The 25,028-nt window shown below is 40.9% G+C and overlaps 2 protein-coding genes across 5 annotated transcripts in view; both read left to right on the plus strand.

Moving 5' to 3' along the window:
* LOC125247878 (NACHT, LRR and PYD domains-containing protein 3-like) overlaps nucleotides 1-13,896 on the plus strand; it is a 31,783-nt gene extending 17,887 nt beyond the window's left edge. For 3 of the 4 annotated variants that reach the window (XM_048159414.1, XM_048159415.1, XM_048159416.1), the window contains 5 exons: nucleotides 3,095-3,268; nucleotides 3,376-3,549; nucleotides 6,266-6,439; nucleotides 6,523-6,569; nucleotides 13,117-13,896. In XM_048159414.1, the coding sequence (XP_048015371.1) occupies nucleotides 3,095-3,268; nucleotides 3,376-3,549; nucleotides 6,266-6,439; nucleotides 6,523-6,569; nucleotides 13,117-13,655 (1,108 nt within the window). In that variant the 3' untranslated portion in view covers nucleotides 13,656-13,896. The remainder of the gene's footprint in view (nucleotides 1-3,094; nucleotides 3,269-3,375; nucleotides 3,550-6,265; nucleotides 6,440-6,522; nucleotides 6,570-13,116) is intronic. The other variant, XM_048159417.1, reaches the window with a different exon arrangement.
* Nucleotides 13,897-20,058: 6,162 nt separating this feature from the next.
* Nucleotides 20,059-21,366, plus strand: LOC125247044 (uncharacterized protein F54H12.2-like). The gene has a single exon (XM_048158206.1). It carries the CDS (start codon nucleotides 20,059-20,061, stop codon nucleotides 21,364-21,366), a length of 1,308 nt encoding a protein of 435 aa, XP_048014163.1.
* Nucleotides 21,367-25,028: the final 3,662 nt, after the last annotated feature.

Raw genomic sequence — 25,028 nt, forward strand, 5'->3', positions numbered from 1 at the left:
CTTCGAATCTCTTGTCGTCAGTTTCTATTCGTAGTGAAGTGAAATATGAGCGGGAGTTTACTCAGGGTGATTATTTTGACTTTATTTTGTATTTGAGCTGCGCGTCTTGTACGCGGCGTCCGTCAAAAATAGGCGAGGTACCTATCTTTAGCGAAGCGGCGTGGCGAGCCGCTTCTGGGACGCTTCTCAAACGCATCGCGCCGCGGCTGGTGTAAACACGAGCATTGACTAGAGTGGCCGCGTATCAGCTCCGGTAGCCGCGTCGCAGCCGTAACGTGCCGCACACGCGTGCAGTGTAAACCCAGCCTTACGTTATAACTTAACAAGCGGATAGGAGAACTAGACAGAAAAAGAGGTATTTAGTTTTTAATTTAATTAATTTCGTTTGGAATTATTTCACTTCAATGTTATCACCCGATTAGTTATTTGAAATCTAAACTAACTTTCCTTCCTTCTACTTGGAAGGAACCCGTCCAACCAAGAGCAGCACATGATCTACATGTAATGTAGCCAATCACAGACATATCTGTTGATTTCACAATGGCCAATCAGAGGTGTTAGTACTGAACAGAAACTCCGGCGTTTTGAGCGCTGTGTGGTGTGTGGAGATTTGCTCAGCTTCATTTATTATAACAGAACTTTTACCCCTTTTCCACCGAGGCAGTTTGAGTGCTGGTTCGGAGCCAGAGCCTAGTTTCAAATCAGGTCTTTGTCTTTTGACACACAAAGCACCAGCTCCGAACCAGGAAAAGTGTTCGTGAGTAGCACAGAAACATTGCTGGAGGCGGGTTACCCTGACCAACAAGAAACTTGAGACCGCCATTTTTGAAATAGCAGCTAATCAAGCTAATAGCAGCTCGATCGTAATCTCCGTCTATATCTCCGCCTGTGTGTGTGAGAGAGAAAGAGGAGGAGAGGTCACGTAGATCACCTTTTTATGTGCCTAATATTTATACATGCCATATATTTATAACGGAGAGCTGTGCACGCGCAAGTGACGGGATTTTGGGCGTGAGAACCGTTGCTTCACCGCTACTACTGATTTGCCTTTTGTGTGTTTCTCATTGAACTAGAGACTTGTGCTTTGTGTGTTCAGTGTTAAACTGTCTTTATGTGGAAGTAGGCTACTGACAGCGTTTGCGTTTGCAGTGGTTGCGTTCTGCTTTTTCTGATGTTGCAGATTCAAAATTTCGAAAACATGCTTGTACATGCTTTTATTTTAGTGCAAGTTTATGAATAAACCAATAAATAAACCTCCAGTCTTTCACGTTCATCTCACAGATGGAGTTTAATTGTGAGTGTGAAGTGTGGGCGGCACGACGGTGTTTTGTCTCGAGCGTCAGTTGAGCTTGTGTTGCCTTTAGAGTAGGTTATTATGAAATCCTGCTGACAGTGCTGTTTTCAGTCTTTTACAGTGAATCTGACACACATCTCATCAGTGCCTCATTGAAACACGTTTATTGTGTGTAATAATGTGTATTTTGCCCAATTAATTTCTATGCACTTGTGAGAAAACTATACTTTAAATATTAATGCAGTCACTCACAGACATAAATTAATTTCCACAGAGCTATAAGATGACAATGACAATTAATAGTGAAATATATAGTAAATGTTAATATAATTTTGGGACTTTTAAACAAGTACTTAAAAGATCTTAAAGCTACAGTCCGTAAGTTTCGCCTCTCTGTCGCCATCTCTGATTGAAACCTGCAATAGCAGTGATTAGTGGAATTATCATCTTTACGTGGGTTGTGCTTCGGCACGGCTCCTCAGCGGATGAATCTAATGTTTTGAGGAGCAGCTGCAGCTATGTGTGGGGGGGCTGTCAGGAGTATTGGCAACACACCAGTGTGGATCTTCACTGTACATCGCAATTACTGATTCAACGTCTTGAATGTGTCCAAAAATAAGAAGTTTCACCAGAAAATGTCATCTGAAGAAGTAACTTCATCCACTTTTGTTCTGACAAACTCAAAAAAAGTTTTACAATAAATCGCGCTGCCAATAGTGCAAATCATTATACTTTGTTCTGGAATTGTTAATGTTAAAAACACAACTTTGCGTGACTGTGTATGTAGTTAGTATTATCGTTATTCATAACTATGGATGAAGTGAGAACATGTGCTACTGTAACCTTATTACCCAGTGAACAATTGAAATGTCTTCACCTGTCCAGCAGAAAAATAGCTTTATTACACGAGCCCGGTCACTTTCTCTTTTTTACTGGCTCTCTGCAGTCTGAAGTATTTTACTTTTTACCACAGTTGTCAGTGATGATTATGGTTTTGAACTTTCTGGATTTCAAGCCTCCATCCCAAGTTTAATCCATTCCAGCTGCTGTAAGAAGAGGCTACAAATGATGCGCTACAGGAGTATCCACCATATAGCCTACTAGCCAGGACTCCTTCCTGTTTACTGACGTGACGTAATGACACAAAGACAAACGTCAGCAAACTCGTATTTCCCATGAATTCCTGCCAGTATCAGTCAGATTATAAAACATTATTACAAGCTTACCGTTGTGAATCAAGATAAGGTAAGGAGAGAGTTTTGAACAGTGATTGTTTATGGCTTTGATCAATAATTCATTCTGGAACATTTTGGAACTTCAGTGTCTGTCAACATTTGTGGGCGGAGCCTGTGGCTAATGTGACGTCACACTGCCAGGGATCTGGAAACGGCTTGTTCTGAGACACTGCTTATGATTTATGGGGATTAAAAAGGAGTGGCTGGATTTTTATCACTATAGGGTGGTTGTGTACACACACTGCCAACACACATTTATGTCCAAACACCATGAAAAAGTTAATTTTGCATAATAGGTCCCTTTAAGAGCTCTTTTATTTTGTTAACGTAATTTTAAAGGATTTGATTTCCACATTCATGACTCAGTGTATTAATCTCTCTCTCTTCATCACTGTAAAGCTTAAACTACCGATCAAGCATTTATTCAACATGTCATCTTGAATGGTAAAAAATTGTATTGTGATTCAGTGTTCAGATCATGTCATCCTGAGGGCAGAAACCTGGAAACCCACTGTACATGTCTTTATTGATTTATTTATTTATTTTAATATTTCATCTCTTCCAGATTTTCTGGCTGTAATCTCTCAGATCAGCATTGTGAAATTGTGTCTTCAGCTCTACAATCCTCAAACTCTGTCCTGAGAGAGCTGGATCTGAGTAACAATGATCTACAGGACTCTGGTGTCAGCTTCATTTCTGATGGACTGAAGAGTCCAAACTGTCAGCTGCAGATCCTGAGGTATTTAAGAACATATAAGAGATCATTTACAGTCAGCCGATCACAGTGTTCATGTGTGTCTGTAGATGATCTGACTGTTGATGTGTGTTTGATCTGCTCTCTTTCAGACTTGCTCTCTGTAATCTCACTGCTCGGTGTTGTGACGGTTTGTCTTCAGCTCTACAATCCTCAAACTCTGTCCTGAGAGAGCTGGATCTGAGTAACAATGACCTACAGGACTCTGGTGTCAGCTTCATTTCTGATGGACTGAAGAGTCCAAACTGTCAGCTGCAGATCCTGAGGTATTTAAGAACATATAATGGAGAAAGTACAGTCAGCCGATCACAGTGTTCATGTGTGTCTGAAGATGATATGTGTGTGTGTGCGTGTGTGTGTGTGTCAGCAAATTGGGCAAAAGTCATGTACCCCCCTAGACTAGTAAACTACATTTTGTGACCTCTGTAATTATGAAACCCTGTGTACAGGCCCTGCTTCTGTTTTATCTAATGAAATATGAGGTAAATGTGTATTTCTCCAAATGTGCGCACATTGGGACTAAACGTTTTATGCACTGTGATCAAAAATAAATAGGAACAAACACGATTGAATGTAGAGGTTTGTGTCTTGTTAATCTATTTTAAAAAATCAACTACTGATTGATTTTTCATGATTTTGCATTCCTATTAGAAATTAAGAATTATTAGTGTCATTGTAAATAGTGGTGCAAATATCAAAGCTATCTAATCTGTCTAATACTTCAAAACTCAAGGTTAAATCAGAATTTTTTTTTTTTTTTTTATTGTAAATTATTTAATTTGATTGGTAACAGCCCATAGTGTCTTATTCTAATTGAATTTATTGAACAAATTTAAGAATGTAAAGATGAATCATACCATTTACATCAGTGGTCTCAAACTGCCGGCCCGCGGGCCATTTACGGCCCGCCCTCCCCCTCTATCCGGCCCGCAACTGATCTCAAAAATAAAACATAATCCGGCCGGCTAAATTATTATTATTCTCTAGTTGCCACCGGTCTGATGTGCAAAGAAAAAGTTGCCGTTCTAAGGGGCATTCACATATCGCGTCACATAAGCGGCAGCGCCGCATTCTCCTTCTTTCCAATGCGTTTTCGCTCCAGTTGCGTCTGTCGTTGCTATGCAACCATGAGCCGCGCTCTCAACCGCGTCGCTTCTATTATGAATGCGCTTGCCTAAATTACAGTAAAAGCACTCGACATTTAGTCACAAGCGTCGATTTAAACCACCGAAACGCGTCTGATGCAGCCATTAAACGTTGCCGATGTTCAAACAGCATCTTGGACAAATGCGCTGCCAGGTGTCTGTCAAGAAACAGAAGAGTGTACAAATGTATTCAGGGTAGGTATTTGTTCAGTACAGTGTTGGTCAAAATTTTAATGTTATTTAAGCTAACATGAAGTAAGGGAAAATACTTCCACTAAATATTAAAAACTAATAATGTATGACAATGAGAGATTTTTATTTTTTGGCAAAATAAAGTTGATAGGCTATATATAGCTCCAGTTTTTTGTTTATTTCTGACCCCTCCACGCCACAAGTGTTGATGGTTTTGTTCCTAAATTACTATTTTTTTTTTTTTTTTTTTTTTTTTTTTTTAAATCCATGCACCTTGTTGGATGTGAGAAGTTGCACCAGACTATTGCAATTAATAGTATATTAGTAGTATTATATTAGTATATTATATTATATTATATTATATTATTAGTAATAGTGTTATATTACACTCTGTAACAATGAGAGAGACACTGCTATTTACATTCAGTATGATAAATAAAATATTTATAGTATAGGTTTAAATATATTTTAGTAGGCAAATTTGATGTAAATCAGAAATAATGCAAAGGAAAGTAAATTTTCTGAAATGTTGCGCCTTCTTGCGCTTGAACGTTACTATGGCCCTCCTATAAGGTGTCAATCACAGAAACGGCCCCCCGCCAATTTGAGTTTGAGACCCCTGATTTACATGAATCGTACAGGATTGGGTGGGGGGAAATTGTTCTTTGTAAAGGTAAAAAAAAAAAAAAAAAAAATGCCCTCAGTGTAAATATCACAAATATGCACATTTATATATGTCAAAGCTGGAATATTCTGAAAGGATATTGCTTCAGAATACATTTATATTTACACCAAAAAAAAAAAAATATCCTGTTTTTTTTTTGTTTTTTTTCCAGACAAGCAACTGTTTTACTCTGTTTTACTACTGTTCTACTTGTGCTTGTCCTTCGGACAAATAATGACAAGGTTTAGTGTTGAGTCCTATATGTAGTTTTAATGGGCCACATTTCAGTCACCATTTCATATTGTCTGACAACAAAATAGAAAAATATATAGATGAAAGAATTTTATTGGGAATTTGGCTGTATTCAAATATGTTATGTGAGCACAAAGAGGTAGCAGCAGAGAAGCAAACAAACGTAAAGGGCTGACACTTGGCAGAATGTGAATGCAACTTAATGACATAATGAATATTCTGATTGCCGTATGACATCATCTATTGACATTTGACATTGACGAGATGATACATGGCATTGGCTAATTGATTGTTCTTGGTCCACTGGAACGCTCAGCTCCGGCTCGAAGGACCATGTAAAAGACTCTTAGGACACTGCTGAATCACAGGGGGAGCATCACAATGGGGCGTCAGTAAAAACACCTTGAGGAAATATCCATTTTAAAGGTTTATTTTCACCAATGACAGTACATAATTCATTTCATGGGTGCATCAGACTGGTTTATTTGTACACAGAACCATGTGACAATTTCTGAGCAGCAAAGACAAGGAAAGGAAGTAAACCACTTTACTGAAGCAAGCCTTCTTAAAGGTCGCTAATTTAAGTCACAGCAGGCTGCAGCTGTTGAAAGTGGACAGGGCTTCAATGACATCAACAGTCTCAGGGATTTTCAACATGGTCCGCCTGTGTGTTTTTATATATGATCTGACTGTGTATCTGTAGATGATCTGACTGGTGTGTGTCTGCAGGTTGTCTGGCTGTATGGTGACAGAGGAAGGCTGTGGTTATGTGTCTTCAGCTCTGAGATCAAACCCCTCACACCTGAGAGAGCTGGATCTGAGCTACAATCACCCAGGACAATCAGGAGTGCAGCTGCTCAACCACAAACTGGAGGATCCAAACTATAAACTGCAGATACTCAAGTATGTCAAACACTAATAATGACAAACTGAACGTGTGTGTGAATGACGCAGATCTACGTTAATGTATGTTTGTGTGTTTATAGTGTGGATCATGGAGGAGAGGTCATGATGACAGCAGGACTACGAAAGTGTAGGTCTACAAACACTCACACTCTCTCACTCACACACACACACACACACACACACAAAATGAGATGGCGTCACACATGAGTGTGTAGGCGTCATCTCTGTCACTCCGTCACAGCATCAGGTGTGTCATGAATGATGGAGAGTCTGTGCAGTTGGAGTGCAGATGTGCTGCTGGAGGTGGCTGAACGTGTGGGACATGAGAATATTGTTTCTGAATCCTGAATGAACAAAGCAGTGGTGGTTTTTCTCAAGGATGAACAACTAGATGAACAATTAGCGACAAGTATTTGAAACATGTGGAGTCATTTAGGCAACAAGTATTTATGTTTTAAGCTCACAGACTCTTAATGTTAATTCTTAATTCCTACTGAGAGTGTAAAGAAAGGAAAGACAAGGAGTTGACTTTTGAGAATGAGTGAATGGTTAAAGGTAGGGCTGTAACAATTTCTCAATTAAATTTGAATACTCGATTATTAAAAAATCCTTGATTTCAATTTGCCTGTGTCGAGTAACCAGTAAAATACCGGAAGTGGCGCTTTCCACAGATTCCATGAAATGCATTATTAGACCGTTTTCTAAGGCTGCACAATATTAAACCTGTTTAAAAATCATAATAAAGCATAATGCTACTGGAATTTACAAAGGCTGTGAATTAATTAAATAAATGTATTTGCTGCAGGTTTAATATATATGCGCTGTAATTTACATGCGTGTAGGTTATCTATGTGCGTCTCAGAGCTTCACATGAACTGTTATCATTTCCATGAGTGGCACGTCTCAAACTCAAACTAAATCGCATTGTAAAGTGTAAAAACAATCGTCAGGCCACTGGTGCCCTCTGCAGGCATTTGTTATACAACATAAAGAACATTAGTTGTACATTTCAATACATTATGTATTTTAATAGGTTTGTTCAATAAAACCATACGATTAATTACTTTTGATACTTTACATGAATCAATGATTGTTATTGCTGTTCTATATTTATTTTAAGTCATATGCGTAAGTGAGTGTGTTTTGTTGTGTAAGCACCTTTATTACCCCTTTTCCACCGAGGCAGTTTGAGTGCTGGTTCGGAGCCAAGTTTCAAATCAGTTCTTTGTCTTTCGACACATAAAGCACCAGCTCCGAACCAGAAAAAGTGTTCGTAAGTAGCACCAAAACATTGCTGGGCTAGAAGTAAGAACCCCTTGCGTCAGCAGCTGGGGCCGGGGTTACTGTGACCAACAAGAAACTTGTGACCGCCATTTTTGAAATAGCAGCTAATCGAGCTAATAGCAGCTCGATTGTAATCTCCATCAATATACAAATTACGGCGAGCTGTGTTTGGATGCCGATGTAGGTTTGCAAAGCCATGAGCATGAACAGCAGTGAAACATCCGCGATTGTTGATAGAAGGCTGTTCGAGATGCATCGGAGCAGCGCGGACCAATTCGGCGGATCTGCGGGAGTGTTTGTTGAGCATACAACTCCTTGTACTTTTGGATCATGCTCGCGGAGCTTTGATGTCATGCGCCGATCGCTTTGTGAGAAGCCAATGCATCTCAAACGAGCCTGGTGTGTTTGTGTTTGGCGCTAGCTTTGCTGTGAAATATGAGACATATACAGTGATGCAAGACCTGGCTCTGTGGTGGCTCTCTAGCCTGTGGAAAGGCAAACCGGTTTTTAGAAGGCTTGTCAGTTGAACCAACTCCGAACTGGCTCTAGCACTAGCCCTGAACTAGCACCCAGTTCGTGCTGGTGGAAAGGGGGTATATAATGATCACATTAGTAGTTGAGCTATATGTGCGACGAGCGCCGCCGTGTTTGTTTACGCCGCGGTCAGGAGAATAGATCTGTTGGATTTACAACTCGTGAATTCATCCACTTCTTTCAAAATGCACGGATGGATGTAAGTGTCTGGTGAATTGGGAGAAGAGCAGGGTAAACTTTATAGTTGCTTGCCTTAGACCATGTTCTAACCAGACGCGACGCCGCAACAAGTGATAAAAGGTATCTTTTCCATGTTAATCTGAGTTTTTGTCCTAACCTGCCATGATGGCGACACGTGAATATTCTATTTTAGAAACGGTTTCTATTTCTCCGCCACACGCTGGAACAGCAACACAAAGAAGAAGAATGATAATTTCAGCTACTGTTATGTGCTTTATTTGATGCTAAAAGCGTCTAATGTGAGTTTGAATCATTCAAGAACTCCCATTAGACGCTTCAAGAACGTTCAAACTGTGAACTCAATGCGAACAAACAAGTGTTAAATTTGACACCAAATTTTGATTTAGTTTTAGTCATAGTTTTTGACTAAAATGCCATTTAGTTTTAGTCATATTTTAGTCATCGGAAATTGTTTTAGTTTTAGTCTAGTTATAGTCGACTAAATCTACAGTAAATTTAGTCGACCAAAATCTAATTTAGATAAATTGTAATGCATTAAGCATTTGGCTAACAATACACAGATCCAATACACTGATAGATCTGATATTCCCCAAACTGTTTATGTTCACCAAACTGTACTTTGCTCCCCAAAGCGGACGGTTTTTGACTGTTCAAGTGCAAAAAGACAGAAAGAGCAAAAATCAGGACTTTTCAGGGATTGACACACTTATCATTGAGGTACTATTATAGTTTTCGTTTAAATTTTTTTTTTATTAGATTTCATTTTTAGTTTTTCTGCTTTCATTGTAACTTTAGTTAAAAGTTTTAGTAATTTGTGTTTGTCTTTTAGTTTTTGCTTTTAAATGTCTGTAAGTTTTTATTTCTGTTTGTTATTTCAATACCGCAGATTAAATGGATGATATAAAATAAGTTTACATTTTTTGTATATGTTTATTTTTTTATTTCAGTTAATGTTTATTTCAAGTAATGAAGATTTCTTTGGTTTTAGGTTTAGTTAACTATAATAACCCTTATACTAGTAAAATATATTGAATAATGTGTCAAATAATGTTCTTAATCTTACCTTCCTGTGACAGAAGATACAGTAGTTTACTCTGAATTAAATAGAAATTAAATTAAATACAGTTTATTGTGTAATAATCATAAACCATCCTGAAATACACGTGACTCTTATTCTGAAATGTCTGCAGTCTGCACTGTAGCTGCTCATGAGGGTGATAAATATGCATTCTTACAACCGTCTAAAACATGCTACCATATAAACAGTGTGTAGTAAACATTGACATAATTATGGAGCGTGTTTATTATGTTTCGTGGTCCAGGCTGCACCAGTTTGTTTTTACTGCCATTTTCGGAGCTTGTGGCGACTACAAAGACCGTGTTTTTTTACAGTGTGTTCAGGGGACAGGCAGCTAGCGGATAGTGAGGAGATGTTTGCTGTATGTGACAAAAAATGTTTTGGCCTAAAAACGAGTGACATCACTTAGAGCACCTTTAATTGCGCAGCAGTCAGATGTGCTGCTGCACGAGCCTGTAGAGGGCGCAACAGCGCCGCGTTTCCCGCGGTTAGATCAGCGCGTTACACTTCAAATGTGCGCATCTTCCACACAGGACAGCAGTCCTGACTGGATATCTTCCCAAATCGTCCCTCTCTTTCATTTACGTCTCGTTTTTATTCATTGACGAAAATTAGAGTAGATTTTAGTCATAGTTTTAGTCATTCAAAACGCATTTTTATTAAGTCATTGTCTCGTTTTCGTCTGTGAAAAAATGTTGTTGAAGAAAATTGACAAATTATTCGTCAACGAAATTAACACTGGAACAAACAAGTGTATTTTATGACGAAGATTGGATCAGTCACTCCGTCTGTACTTTAAATGATGTTTAAATGGTGTAATATTTATGAATTTTACTATGTACTTGCCCATTTCATTGTGTCTGCTGTGCTCTTGCCATGAGAGCCCGCCCACACTCTCCTCTGATTGGCTGTGGTTTTGATTGATTTCATCGCTTCTCATTGTCTAGTGTGGACAGTCAAATCGCTATATGAATATTATCGCATCGCGTCTGGTTAGGACACAGTGATACTCACAGTATGTAATATGTGTCTGATATGAAAATAGTCTAATTATAATGGACAGGATTATTATTGCAGCTTCCATAGACATCAGTGTATATTTTACAAACTCTAAATGTATTGTCATTAGTACTTATGTGCATTTAAATATCTGAAACCCCGAATTACTCGAGTAATCATTAAAATAATCGAACGATTACTGGATTACCAAAATAATGGTTAGCTACAGCTCTAGTTGAAGGAGATGCTGAAGTGCAGATCTCTGAAATAAACGATGTTGTGGGGATGGAGGGCCGGAGAAGCAGGGATTGTGTAGTGACAGAATCTGGAAGCACTGAAGATCAGAATAGAGTCAGGAAGGGAAATTCATGTCGGCCTAGAGAAAAACTACTAAAATTAGGTGAGGATGAAATGAATGAGGATGAGGATGGTGTTTATCTGATGGTTCAGATCTGTCAGATATTTCCCAGGTTGTGATCAGGTTTACTCTTTAGATGAGATCCATTATTTTTTGGATGAGACTTTAGGAAAGGTTGCTGACGTGAGGAATTTCTCCAGAATCCTAATTTTCAGTTCTACATTGTCAAAGGAGGGTAGGAGAAGATAAATCGAGTATGTGAAAGAGGTTTAGATTAAAAACACACACAGTTGTTTGACTATATTACTGAGCTCATCTCATAGACTTTAATTGTTTTTCTATCAGGTTAATGATATATTTTATGCCCCAAACAAACATCACAGAAAAACACTAGATTTACAGAGAAACATGATTTGTCCAGTTTATGAGGCGTTTTTAACTAGTTATCAGTGCAGGTCACCACCAGGGGCTCATTTTCTCTCAAAGATGATTTAAGGAGCGTATCACTACATAATGTGAACATAACTGTGCATTCAGCTTTAGAGGAGTCATGTGGGAATATCTTTCTATTAATACATGAGATTTATATTTATTTAATGTTTTGGACATCATGCAGTGATGGTAATGACATGTCTTGACTCGTGACTATTAATTCAGACACAATAAAAACGCCACGCTCTCGTCCACACTAGAGTTTACAAGTGTTTTCCAAAAGCTTCTCATTCACACTGAAACATCAGAAACGTTAAATTCACTTTACTGCACATGTGTGAAACAATAAAGCTCACTGAGATGATACAGACGATCAGACATAATAAAGTTTCACTCTATTCTTCTGGCAGGATCATTTTATTGATCAGAATATCTCAGCATTCACTGAAGCGTCCTGGTCGCTCTCAACATTATATGTTTGCTCTTAAACTCAACTGCGCTCATGTTTCGCCGCAGGACAGCGATTGTGAGTGAATTTTCTGTCATGTTTGCAGGACTGTGAAATGAAGAGTGAACAAAGTAACGTATCTTTAGCAACAGTGTGAAAGTGAACAGCTCATAACAGGCACAATACCGGCGTAAACACAGATATCTGTCGGTACAGTACGCGTCACATGACTAAACATGCGTCAGTGTCTCAAATAGCTCAGTTTTCACAGTCACACTACAACACGAACACAGCTTTATCAAAATGATCCACTCGTGAGAGCGTCTTCAGAAAGCTCAGTTTTCACAGGACAGAAACACCATCTCAGTGTGGACAGAAGGACAAAACAGAGAGAAAAAGATGAGATTCAAACCAAAACATGTTAGTGTGGATGAGACCTATGGCTTCAAATCAAAGATATCTGTCCAGAGCAGAAACATGACAAGAAGAATGGAGATTATTTTGTAATGGTTTCAATTCTTATCAGATTGTTTTTGTCCGTCCGTCGCTCTGCTTATGATCACAATGTCAATCATCACAGTTTCAGACTCAGTTCAATACGGCTGTAACTCCTGAAACTGTGTGATCTTAGCAGCATGAACAATAAAACTGTCACTCAAATTCTGAATGTGTTTGTTTATAATCAATGAATGTGATTTGATTGAGTTCAGCCGCAGCACAAACTCACTGACTGAGTGAAAACTGCTGTTACGATCATCACATCTGTCTCTATCTCTTATTGCCATCATGTTCACACTGTTGTTATAGAGAAACCATTGGAGAGTGCAGAGCTCACGCTGAACAAACTCTGGAGGATTGAGCTGATTCTGACTAAACCGTTGTGTTCACATGATCAACAAACATGCCTGTGATTGGCTAGAGTGATCAACACTGCAGAAACACACAGGAAATAGAAAGCGTCGAGGCTCTTCACACACAAACACACACAGGATCGTCTGTCAGCAGGAATGAGCCGAGCCGCTGCTGCAGAAAGCCTGCTATCATTACGCTTCACATTTAAGTGTGGCTTTGGTACTTTTGACAACACTAGTCTGCTCTGTTTCAGGCCTGACAGCTTTTTCACACAGTTGTGTTTAGGGCTCCAGAAGTCTAGGACCGGCACTGCTAGTGAGGTCTGAATCTCTAGTCTCTGTTCAACAGCTTTCACTGGATTAGTGAGGACATTTGTGAATCTGGAGGACATTCTGTCAAAGCTGTAAACACACACACACACACACACACACACGCACACACACACATCTTCACTGTTGTTCTTGATGTTTCTCTCTTCTTGTGTTCAGATGCCTGTGATCTCACGCTGGATCCAAACACAGCAAACCCTCGACTCGTTCTGTCTGATGGGAACAGGAAGGTGACGCGTGTGGAAGAGGATCAGCCGTATCCTGATCATCCAGAGAGATTTAATGTGTATCTTCAGGTTCTGTGTAGAGAGAGACTGACTGGACGCTGTTACTGGGAGGCTGAATGGAGCGAGAGAGGTGCTGGAATATCAGTGACATATGAAGGAATCAGCAGGAAAGGAGGGATTGATGACTGTGAGTTTGGATACAATGACAAATCCTGGAGTCTGTCCTGCTCTGATAGAGGATTCACTGTCTGGCACAAGAAGAGAGAAACTGTTATACCTGCTGTCCGTCTATCCTCTAAGAGAGCAGGAGTGTATGTGGACGTGTCGGCCGGCTCTCTGTCCTTCTACAGAGTCTCTGACACACACACACTCACACACTTACACACACTCAACACCACATTCACTGAACCCCTCTGTGCTGGATTTTCTGTTTATTCCTCCTCAGTGTCTCTGTGTGATATTAAAGGATAGAGAGACACTCTGTAAATCCTCTTTCTGATCTTCACACACACTCATCAAATCTCACTTCATCACATTTGTATTCATTCATTTTTAATTCATGTTTTTCATTGTTCATTGTAGAAGTTACACATCTAGATCAGACACACACACTGTTCTGAATCTGGAATAAACAGAGTAATAAAGTTGCTTTAATATTCATGTTGTAAATTGTTCATCAGATTGAATAAAAGCACATTTGAGACTCATTTAATCCTGAACTGGTTTGTGAATGACTGATGTGAACTGATGACAGTATGAATGATCATGAATGTGATTCAGATCAGCAGAATGAAGAAATCCCGTCGTCTCCTGATAGTGTGAAGAAGAGAGAGAGAGAGAAAAGTGAAAGTGCAGAAACAGATGTTTAACGTTCAAACTGAGCTGAAAATGACCGTATTTCCAAAGGACTAATGGACACTGTTGATCCACTGCGTCCGTTGGGATTTGACACAAATGATGATCGTTCATGGCTGATTTCAACATCTATTTCAGCATCAGCAACATCACTAACAGTGGTTTAGTTCAATAGCAGAGCTGCTCTATTTCTCCTCAATAATAACAGCTCTGAACTCTTTAACCCTTTAAGCCCTGAAGGCATTTTTAGAGACAAACAAAAGGAAACACTCATAACTCCAAAACTATAGCAAGAAGAGTCAAAAGATCAATATCGTTTGATAGAAACCTTGTTTACATTTTTGGAAGATTTTTTTTCACGTACAAAAACTCGCTCAAGTTTAATCAAAGCCTAAAACAATTACACTTGTATTCTACTCCGTACTAGAGCTATAAAATCACACCTATTTTGTGTTGATCAAGGCAGGAGTTTTGGAAAATATGATTATTAATTATTTCATAGCTAGGTGGCGCCGGCGGGCGGTACACTGGGGTTAGAGAGATGACTCTCAGCACTCCTTAAGAGACTTAAAGGGTTAAACTACACTCTCATAACTCTCTCACAGAAGTGTTTGTTACTGCAGCCGTCTGTTTATTTTCACAAGTAAGGTGTACATTTTCAAAACTCTTTGTACTAATATCACAACAGATCATCAAAAGTGCACTTTTTCAAACATTTCAGCATATTTTCAATTGTTTTAGTACAATGCACAAAATCAGAAAGTATCCTTTTCACAACACAAAATAAGTGTTTCATCTATACAAATGTTTCATTCACAGTAACTGCCTTTCATAATGCTATTACTATCAAACTTGTGATTTGCATCTCTTCTCTTTCAGTTTAATACATTTATCTATTATTTAATCCAACTGAACTTAATGGTTAATCAATGAATCATTTGGTACACCTATAGATTTCAGTAGTCATTACCCTGGGGCATGTGTCAAAAAGTGATTTATTGCTTCCGGTACCGCCCCCTTCCGGACCACCCATGTCGTCCCCCCTCCCCACATGACCTTGTGTCCAGCTGTGTCAACACAACCTTTGACCCCGATGTCATTGACCTATGACCTCCGGATATTAGGATGAATGTAATGTTGTTTGTGTTTGTCCATCTGGCTGTTGACCTGTGACCTTCGGATATTAGGATGAATGTAATGTTGTTTGTGTTTGTCCATCTGGATGTTGATATTAGGATGAATGTAATGTTGTTTGTGTTTGTCCCGTGACCTCCGGGAGTGAATGATCGTTTGACCCGGTTGTTTGAACAGATATTTCGGGGCTGTCGCATTCCGTCACAGGGTTATATAAATAGAGGTTCAGACATTCTGCAAAAATGAGAAGAGGAGCTATGAGCTACATAGACATGGCGCATTTAAACTCACCTAGAACTCCTGATATGGATAGCGATGATGACTCGATATATGACGGGCTGGAAATGGCACCAAAAAAACATTGCAGACATACGAGTATAACAAAGTTTCTCCATGACAATACGGATGTCGTGAAAAAGGAGAATATAATGTCCAATAAGCGGGTATTTGGCTACATCTTTCATAAAGCATCCAGAGTCGTGACTCTCTACACAGCAGATACCCTCGGTGATTTTTACCGGGGGGATCCGTGTGTGGTGTTTCATGAGAAAGACTGGGTGCTGTTTTACGGCCGTGTCTGGAAGGATCTGAATGACTGCCGGGGGATGCCGTTGTACATCTCTGAGTTTGACGGTGTGGTGCCGAATACCCGGTTCCGTGTGGTCGGAGACCATTCTATGAAGAATGACGACGAATATGTCTACATTTTCTGCTGCAAAGACAAGACAAAGCTCCGTGACCCACCCCGACGCCTTGTGGAAAAGGAAGAACACGACAAACTGTACGAGATGCAGTTTTTGTTCACGTGGCGTGATCTGGATCTGCTGAGTGGCTTTTTCTCGGCGATAAACAAGATGTTCAATTGGTGCAACATACATGATGGTTACAAGAAAATTAAAGTGGCCCTGTTCCACCCAGAGAGATGCCCCCGCAGCGACATGTACGAACTGCCGGCCCCGCCCATTCACTACAGCCATTAAAAGAGCGGGTAAGTCTAACCCACCAACACTTCTCATTTATAAGCCATGGCTCGAGACATGTCTCCACAGCAGATGCACTGCTTCATCAACTCATACAAATGCGATCTCGATCATCCTGATGATAATGCTACGGATCATGTTCTAACAGAAAACACTTCTGCAACGGACACTTTGAAAGAATGGTTGGATAAATTCTGCACAGAGCTCGGATACCGCAACCTCTCCTTCCTGACGGAACTCTACGCCGACACACCTTTCGCTACTAAACAGGATTTTGACGCGACAGACGGCTGCTTTACCGATATCGGATTCAAGACCGTGAAAGCCACGATCGCAGCGCTGCTGCAGCACATCATCAGCAACAAGTTGAAGGAAGACTGTGAGGGCTGTGCCATTGATCACCCCAGCCAGCTCCAACACTCCTGCCTGTTTGAACCACCTACATTTTTCTTCGATACTCACTTTGACGAACTGACCCGCAAGCTGTTTAAACCCAGCCTTCGCCGCGCTATCGCTCACGCGCTACAACGCTGCGGACTAAAGTCGCACCCTCAACGGATTCAAGGAACAACCGGAGCTATTCTGCATGAATTAAAAGAAGAGCCGTACATCGGCAGCAGGCTGCAAGCAATCAGGGACGAGCTTGTGGACGAATCGTGCAAGAAAGCAGTCTACGACGCGGTCGATATCTGGTCGGGTAAACCCCTTACGGATGGAGAGTAACCAAGAAACCGTCAGCAGCACCACCGACACTAACAACATGGGTCTGGTATATAGCCTAAAAGATTTTATGGGAAATATGTTCAAAGAACATTACAGAAGAGAACTCGAGAGATTGCTGGAAGAAGTGATCATATTTTCAAATTCTGATGATGAAGAAGAAGATGATGATGATGATGATGAAGATAAGCGTGTAAAGAATCTCAAGAAAGTAATGAAAAATGCTCGAGGAGTGATATGTACATGGGGTAAAATGATCACCGAATGTGCCAATAACGATGAACCGCTTTCTGTTTTAAGAAACGTTCTGGATATAGTGTGTGAAGCAGAGTTGCGTTTTGCCGACATCACATGTATCTGTGCCTTTGTAACTGATGTTTGTGAGGAGTTGGTGTTAAAAGATGCTGATTTCGATGTAAATCCTTTTATTGAAACAGCGGTTGATCATTTCTTAGATTGTGATTTAAAGACATGTCGTGAATTTCTTTTCTGGTTAGAGTGTATCTAACAAAATTTTACTCTTCATACTCTGCATGTAATACCTTGTCTTTCTTATTTTATTGTCTTATTACTCGGAGATAGCTATCATATATCCTATCATGTATATTTTCTTGTTTTATTACTTTGAGATAGTTGTCATTATCATATATCCTATCATATATCCTGTAACGATTTTTAATAAAAAGTTTAACGCATACCAGCCTTTGTCTTATTCTTTTGCAAAAGGTTGAGCCGATAACATGGCAGAGCTCATGAAAGATGCTTATTATACACCTTCCAACCCCGGATCATTAGGGGGGAAAAAACGCCTAAAAGACGCGGTCTTTAAGGATAGTGGCGTCCGTCTAAGCGATAAAGAGGTTTCAGATTGGCTTGCCGGTGAGGACGCTTACACATTACACAGAACCGCGCCTGTGAAATACAAACGCAATAGAGTTGTGGTTTATGGTATCGACGCGCAGTTCCAAGCGGATCTCGTTGATATGACTGCGTATTCCAAGGATAATGATAATAATAAATATTTGTTGACTTGCATCGATGTATTTAGCAAGTATGCGTGGTGTCGTGTACTAAAGAATAAAAGCGGTGCAGAGGTCACTAAGGCGTTTGAGTCTATACTCAAAGAGCGACGTGTACCGCAGAAATTACAGACTGATCAGGGGACGGAATTTTTTAACAAGCGTTTTCAAGACTTAATGAAAAAGCATAACATCACTCATTTCGCAACGGCTACGGATTTGAAAGCTAGCGTCGTGGAGCGTTTTAATCGAACATTAAAAAGTCGTATGTGGAGATTTTTAACGGCCACAAACTCCCACCGGTACATAGATGTTTTACAAGATATTATGGAGGGGTACAACAGCAGTTATCACCGGAGTATTAGGATGCGACCTTTGGACGTCAACAAAGAAAATGAGGCGAGTGTGTTTCAAAACTTGTACGGTGATATAAAGAAGAATGAAAAGGTTTTATTTAAATATAAAGTCGGAGATCTTGTTAGGATCTCTAAAGTGAGAGGGCCATTCGCCAAAGGGTATGAGCAGAACTACACGGAGGAATTTTTCACAATATCCGCATGCATTCCTCGTCAACCACCTGTCTACAGACTATCTGATTACGACGGTGAGATCATCGACGGAGTTTTTTATGAAAAAGAGCTACAAAAGATCATTGTGAGCAAAAACAAGTCGTTTAAGGTGGAAAAGGTTTTAGGGGAGAAAAAACAGGGGAGGTCTACGCTCGTTTTAGTGAAATGGTTAGGATGGCCGTCGAAATTTAATAGCTATATTGACAAAAAAACTCTGGTGGATTTGCAAAAGCCTTAAAACGCGTAAACTCATTACGGATCGGTTCATTCATGTAAAGGCTACTATCATGGAAGATCAAGGTTTCTATGTTACGTTGCCGTGCAACGCATCTTTGGACGTCTATCCTGAAAACCGTATATCTAGTTACAGAACGAGGCTATCTACAACCATCAACTTGAAAGGAAAATGGGATGTTGCGCTTGCTGAAATTGAATATCCTAAAAGTTGGTACACCTTAAGTGATAAGGATGGGGGTTTCACGCTTTACAAGGCCCCACTCCCGACGGAAAAGGAAGGAGATAAACCGGGGGAAAAGAAAAAGATTAGAAAGATATCGGGGACTACTGTAAGGAAGGAATTAAAAATAAATGGTGGATACTACGCGACCATTTACGATGTAATCCTTGAGGTAAATAAGGTTCTTGCAAAGAACGGAGAACTGCGTTATGATGAATTGAGAAACAAGGTGTATCTAGTGGCAATACGTAACATAGCGGTAGGGTTCTATGGAAAACTCGCCACTATTTTAGGGGTGAAGCCGGATGATCCTCTCGGACGTGCGGACTACCATGCTGAAGCTGATTTTACAACGAGTGTTAATACATACGCCCCTTATCAGGCTGATATTAACGCGGGTCTCTATACGATCTACGTTTACACAGACATTATCCAATATCAGGCCGTCGGGGATTCGCACGTCCCCCTTTTGAGATGCGTACATATATCGGGTGAAAACAAGGAAACGGTTAGTGTTAGATACGACAAACCTCATTACGTACCGGTCAACAAGGAGCTCATCACGGACATTGTCGTGGAATTGAAGGACGATCATAACTGCGAAATACCATTTTCTTACGGAAAAGTTGTTGTAAAACTTCACTTTAAACCGTCGAAACATTCTATTCTTTAAAATGAATTATTATAACCCCCGTGAGACGAACGCTGCGGAATATGTCAATTATTACCGAAATCAGGCCGGCGGAGGTCTGCCAGGATACGCAGGGGGCGGAGTTATGTATGGGGCCGGTCTTGGTGGATTGTTCAGAGGTTTGTTTAGGATGGCCATACCATTTCTCAAAAGAGGGTTCAGCATTGCCAAACCTCACCTAAAATCGGCAGCCAAAAATATAGTGACAGACGTAGTCTCGAACGCTCTGTCGAGATCAAATAACGACGACTCTAAACCGCAAGGCGGATCAGGCTTGATGGTAATGGCACGAAAGAGTCTATCTAAACCTCCGGGTATAAGGAGGCGTGGTCGTACCGTGACAAAAAAGAAGAAAACAGCCCGTTCCTTCAAGAAGTTAGCAGTCGGTAGTAGAAAGCGTAAGAAGTCTGTGAAGCGTAACGTATCAGTTAAGCGAACCATTTTCTAACATGGCCTTACTACACCGCATGTCAGGCGAGTGCATCAAGTCTGAATTGGACCTATTCACGGTCCCGCTAACGCAAACTGTTATTGAGAAAAACAGCTATTTAGAAGTTCCTCCATTATCGGCTATATCGGACTCTGCTCCGTTGGAGTTTTTTATCGCCGGAACCGGCGAGGATTATTTGGACCTAAATAACACCTTGGTGTATCTACGGCTTAAAATCACAGCCCCTGATGGCAGCGACCTAGCGGACGACGCAAAGGTCGGTCTAATAAATTACCCCGGAGCAACTATATTTTCGCAAGTCGACGTCAGTCTTGGTGATCGGCTGATATCTCAGAGTTCGAGTACCTATCCATACCGGGCCATAATCGAGAGCCTCATTAATTACGGTAAAGATGCGCTGGAATCACTCTTCTCCGCGGGGCTGTTTTACAAAGATACAGCCGGTCAGATGGACGTGGCGGATCCCGCGGGCGCTAACGCCGGCTTGACAAAAAGAGCTCGATACACAAGCGAAAGCAAGACTGTCGAGCTACTTGCGCCGATTCACAGCGACATTTTCTTTCAAGAAAAATTAATGCTGAACGGCGTTGACATTAAAATTCGCATGATCAGAGGCAAGGATGAATTCTGTCTGATGAAAACTGGTGACCCCGCTTACAAATTAAAAATCATGACTGCGTCACTGTTTGTCAAGAAAGTGTCCGTATCACCATCCGTTAGACTAGGACACGCGCAGGCCTTACTCGGGGCTACGGCCAAGTACCCTATAGACAGGGTATGCCTAAAAAATTTCTCCATACCGGCCGGCAGCCGTGTTTCAAATCAAGAAAATTTGTTTTTAGGAACACTGCCAAAATCTTTAGTTCTGGCTATGGTTGATAACGATTCATTCACTGGAAACTATGGGAAAAACCCCTTTGCATTTAAACATTATGACTTGGAGTACCTGGCAGTCTACGTCGACGGACAGCAATTCCCTGCAAAGCCGCTGCAACCCGATTTTGCAGCGGGGCTGGCGGTACGTGAATTTTACCAGCTGGCTATGGCAACGGGTAGACATCTTAAAAACCAACCGTTATCTATCGACCGCGATGATTTTCTGAACGGATACGCGCTTTACGCCTTTAACCTCACACCTGATGAAGACTGCGGTCAGCACATCTCCCTCGTCAAGTCGGGTAACATCAGACTCGAAGCCCGTTTCAAAAACCCACTGCCGCGCACTATTAATTTAATAGTTTACGCAGTTTTTGACAGCATCGTGGAGCTCTCTAACCGCAGACAGGTTCTGGTCGATTACTATTGAAATGAACACGGTACAACTCACCGCCGTCATGGAAAAAATCATGTGCAAACCACATTTTATCGGTGTTCTACCGTGTGATCAACTCCCTACGGTACCGATAACGAACTTACCTGCAATGACGATAATTAATACGGATCCGGCCCACATGCCGGGCGAACACTGGACCGCTGTTTATTTGGATGAGGACGGACCTAGTTGTTTTTTCGATAGTTATGGCAACCCTCCGGACAGTGATCTCTTTCCACCCACCATCAAAACATTTCTAACAACCAACTCCGCTACCACCCTATATTCAGCCAGACGAGTCCAAGATTTTACATCGGATGCGTGCGGACAGCACTGCGTGTTTTTTCTGTACCACATGGCCAGAGGTGTCGACTATGACAATGTGCTGAGGCTCTACAGCGACGATTATATTAAAAATGATAAAATGGTCAGGCTCTTTGTGAAAAGATTAAGGCCGAATGTTTGTAATGAAAAATTAAGTCTGTGTATTCAATGTGTACAATCTTGTAATACTTCTACGGACTGTGGTTGATTGATCAAATTAACAATGTGATTGTTTAGTATATAAACGAATAAAAACGCTTAAACGGGAATCTTTCTCTTGTCTTTTATTTTACATGCAAACATCCGGTACATGAACAGTGCATTTAGTTATTCCAATATTAACAAAATAAAGAAACCTTAAAATTCTAACCACTGTCCACGATCGAAAGAATGCGACTTAAACGATGAATCCTCTGATCGCGGAGACGATGAGTGGGGGAATTTTTTCTTTTTTGGCTTTTTAGCTTGGGGACCATACTCAGTGCCGTCGGCGCGTGGTTTACTCTTTAAAGAATTAATCGTTTGTCTAACATGATGATTCGGCACTGTAGAAAATGGAATGTTTAATTCCCCAAATGCTTGTAGAAACTTGGTCCATCCTACGGGTCTTTGGTCATCCCGTACCTTGTGCGGAGCAGTGATATTTTTTATCAAATCAAACATGTGTGACCCCGGTATAACTTTACCCTTGAACACAAACTCCCCCGACTCGTTCCAATCGCTGATCTCTTTAGCTTTAGACATTTTGTCTAATATGTAGCGCGTATTTTTCGCGCTCCTTGATGGTACATTCTTCAGAACTTCGGTCGCGACATCTTCCACATTGCCGTTGTGGCCATCGTCGGTAGGACCGCGGTCGTCTTTATGGGTGGGCTCGGAATGAGGTAGTGAAAGGGTTAAAACGCTACTCTCACGATTGCCTTGTTTAACGAGTGCCAAAAACCTGCTCAGGGTGTTTGTATAGAGTTTGGCTTTTTCGTATTGATTCAAATCAGACCTCTGTAGAATACTTCTTATGGTTGTATCCAGATCGTTCTCAACGGTCTGTTGAATATTCTCACGAACATTTTCATTTCTCAGCTTTTCCAGTTGGTGTTGAGGCACTAAATACATCTTCTCGGCGTATTCCATCGTCAGCCCTGTCTAGACGCTATTAAGCTTGAAATAAAGGGCACAGCGACACTCAGGAGAGGTAAAAGAAAACCGCCAGTCTGGTTGAAAATGCGCTTCTTGGCAGATATACCAATTTTTTTATTGGTAACAAATTTAATTTCCGATTTCCTCCTCTTCAGTTTTTCGTACTGCTGACGGTTGATAGGAATCGTGCCATAGAGTATGTTAAGAGCGACTTCGCACAATGTTAAAATGAGTTCGTCGGATGCCGATTGTAAAATAAGACGGCGTTGTTTAGGCGTCGATTTATGTAGCAGTTTTAATAGCGGGAGATGTTTACAAAGTCTGGCCGACATAGCGACTGTCACGTCCTTCGTTTTTTCTGGAGATAAACCACTTGGTGGTTGGAAAGCAACCCCGTTCTGAGGCGAAATTGTTCAGGAGTTTTTGCTTTATAGTCTATCATTAGATAGCCGAAAGGTTGACTCGTAGCATCTTGATAACACTCCATGAAGTATTTGGCGTTTCCGGGGTACATCTGCCGTCCTAGCACAGCCACTTGATTGGCATCCCGCGGGTTTTTAAACAGAATTAAGTAATTTGTGTTTAAGCTAATGGTCCTGCTGGATTTACCTTGGACAAATAAGTTTTGAGTGATGTATATAACGCTGAGATTGCGGTGGTGCACAAATTGCGTAAAGGCCTTTTCGACAGACTTGTTCCCGCAGGCCACTCCCATCAAATCATCCAAAATGAGTAGGTTGGTTTTACTGACAGGTAGTAAATCATCATCATCCAGACACGGGGGAATTCCTTCCACAAATTTAATGTCATACAATTTAAGTAATTCATCGTACAATGGTTGCCAGCAATCATACAAAAAAACAATGTTTTCAATTTTTTTAGAAATCAAATTCATGCCATTTTCCAACAGTTTTTTTACAAAATAACTCTTCCCTGAATTTGAAGGTCCACTTATCACACAACTGAATGGGAACTGAAGTCTGAAATCAAAATCAGAAACATCCCGGGACCCTCTGTGCATCGTAGGTTCAGTAGCCATAAGGAAGGGTGGTGAAGTCGGACAGAAGTCTGCGCTTATTATACACCACCTTAAACCTTTTAACGACTGACTTGTTATGCAAAGTGAGCGTCTTTTTATTCCTCACAATGTTTTCAGTGTGAGCCAGGATGTATTGCGTATCATCAGACAAAGTCACATAACCGTCAACCAGACCGATAAGGCTATCCAGACAGATGGCTTGGGAATTTTTAGCGTTCAACGTTATACCCTTAGCTTTCATGCACACTTTACCTTTGGCCGTGCGATAACCGTAAGATTTTGGGCCGCTGGAGCAAAACTCTGTGATATAATCACCGTCATCTATCTCATTTGTCAGCTCCCCCAAATAATCACCCAGAGGTGGCTCCCAGTCACCGTCCCTAGACACAAAAATGACGCTGTCTGTGTCGGAGTACAAGAGACGGTCGCCTAGTTTACGGCTGCTTTACCGATATCGGATTCAAGACCGTGAAAGCCACGATCGCAGCGCTGCTGCAGCACATCATCAGCAACAAGTTGAAGGAAGACTGTGAGGGCTGTGCCATTGATCACCCCAGCCAGCTCCAACACTCCTGCCTGTTTGAACCACCTACATTTTTCTTCGATACTCACTTTGACGAACTGACCCGCAAGCTGTTTAAACCCAGCCTTCGCCGCGCTATCGCTCACGCGCTACAACGCTGCGGACTAAAGTCGCACCCTCAACGGATTCAAGGAACAACCGGAGCTATTCTGCATGAATTAAAAGAAGAGCCGTACATCGGCAGCAGGCTGCAAGCAATCAGGGACGAGCTTGTGGACGAATCGTGCAAGAAAGCAGTCTACGACGCGGTCGATATCTGGTCGGGTAAACCCCTTACGGATGGAGAGTAACCAAGAAACCGTCAGCAGCACCACCGACACTAACAACATGGGTCTGGTATATAGCCTAAAAGATTTTATGGGAAATATGTTCAAAGAACATTACAGAAGAGAACTCGAGAGATTGCTGGAAGAAGTGATCATATTTTCAAATTCTGATGATGAAGAAGAAGAAATGATGATGATGATGATGAAGATAAGCGTGTAAAGAATCTCAAGAAAGTAATGAAAAATGCTCGAGGAGTGATATGTACATGGGGTAAAATGATCACCGAATGTGCCAATAACGATGAAC

Source organism: Megalobrama amblycephala, linkage group LG15, assembly GCF_018812025.1.
Source record: "Megalobrama amblycephala isolate DHTTF-2021 linkage group LG15, ASM1881202v1, whole genome shotgun sequence".
In the NCBI taxonomy this organism is placed as follows: Eukaryota; Metazoa; Chordata; class Actinopteri; order Cypriniformes; family Xenocyprididae; genus Megalobrama; species Megalobrama amblycephala.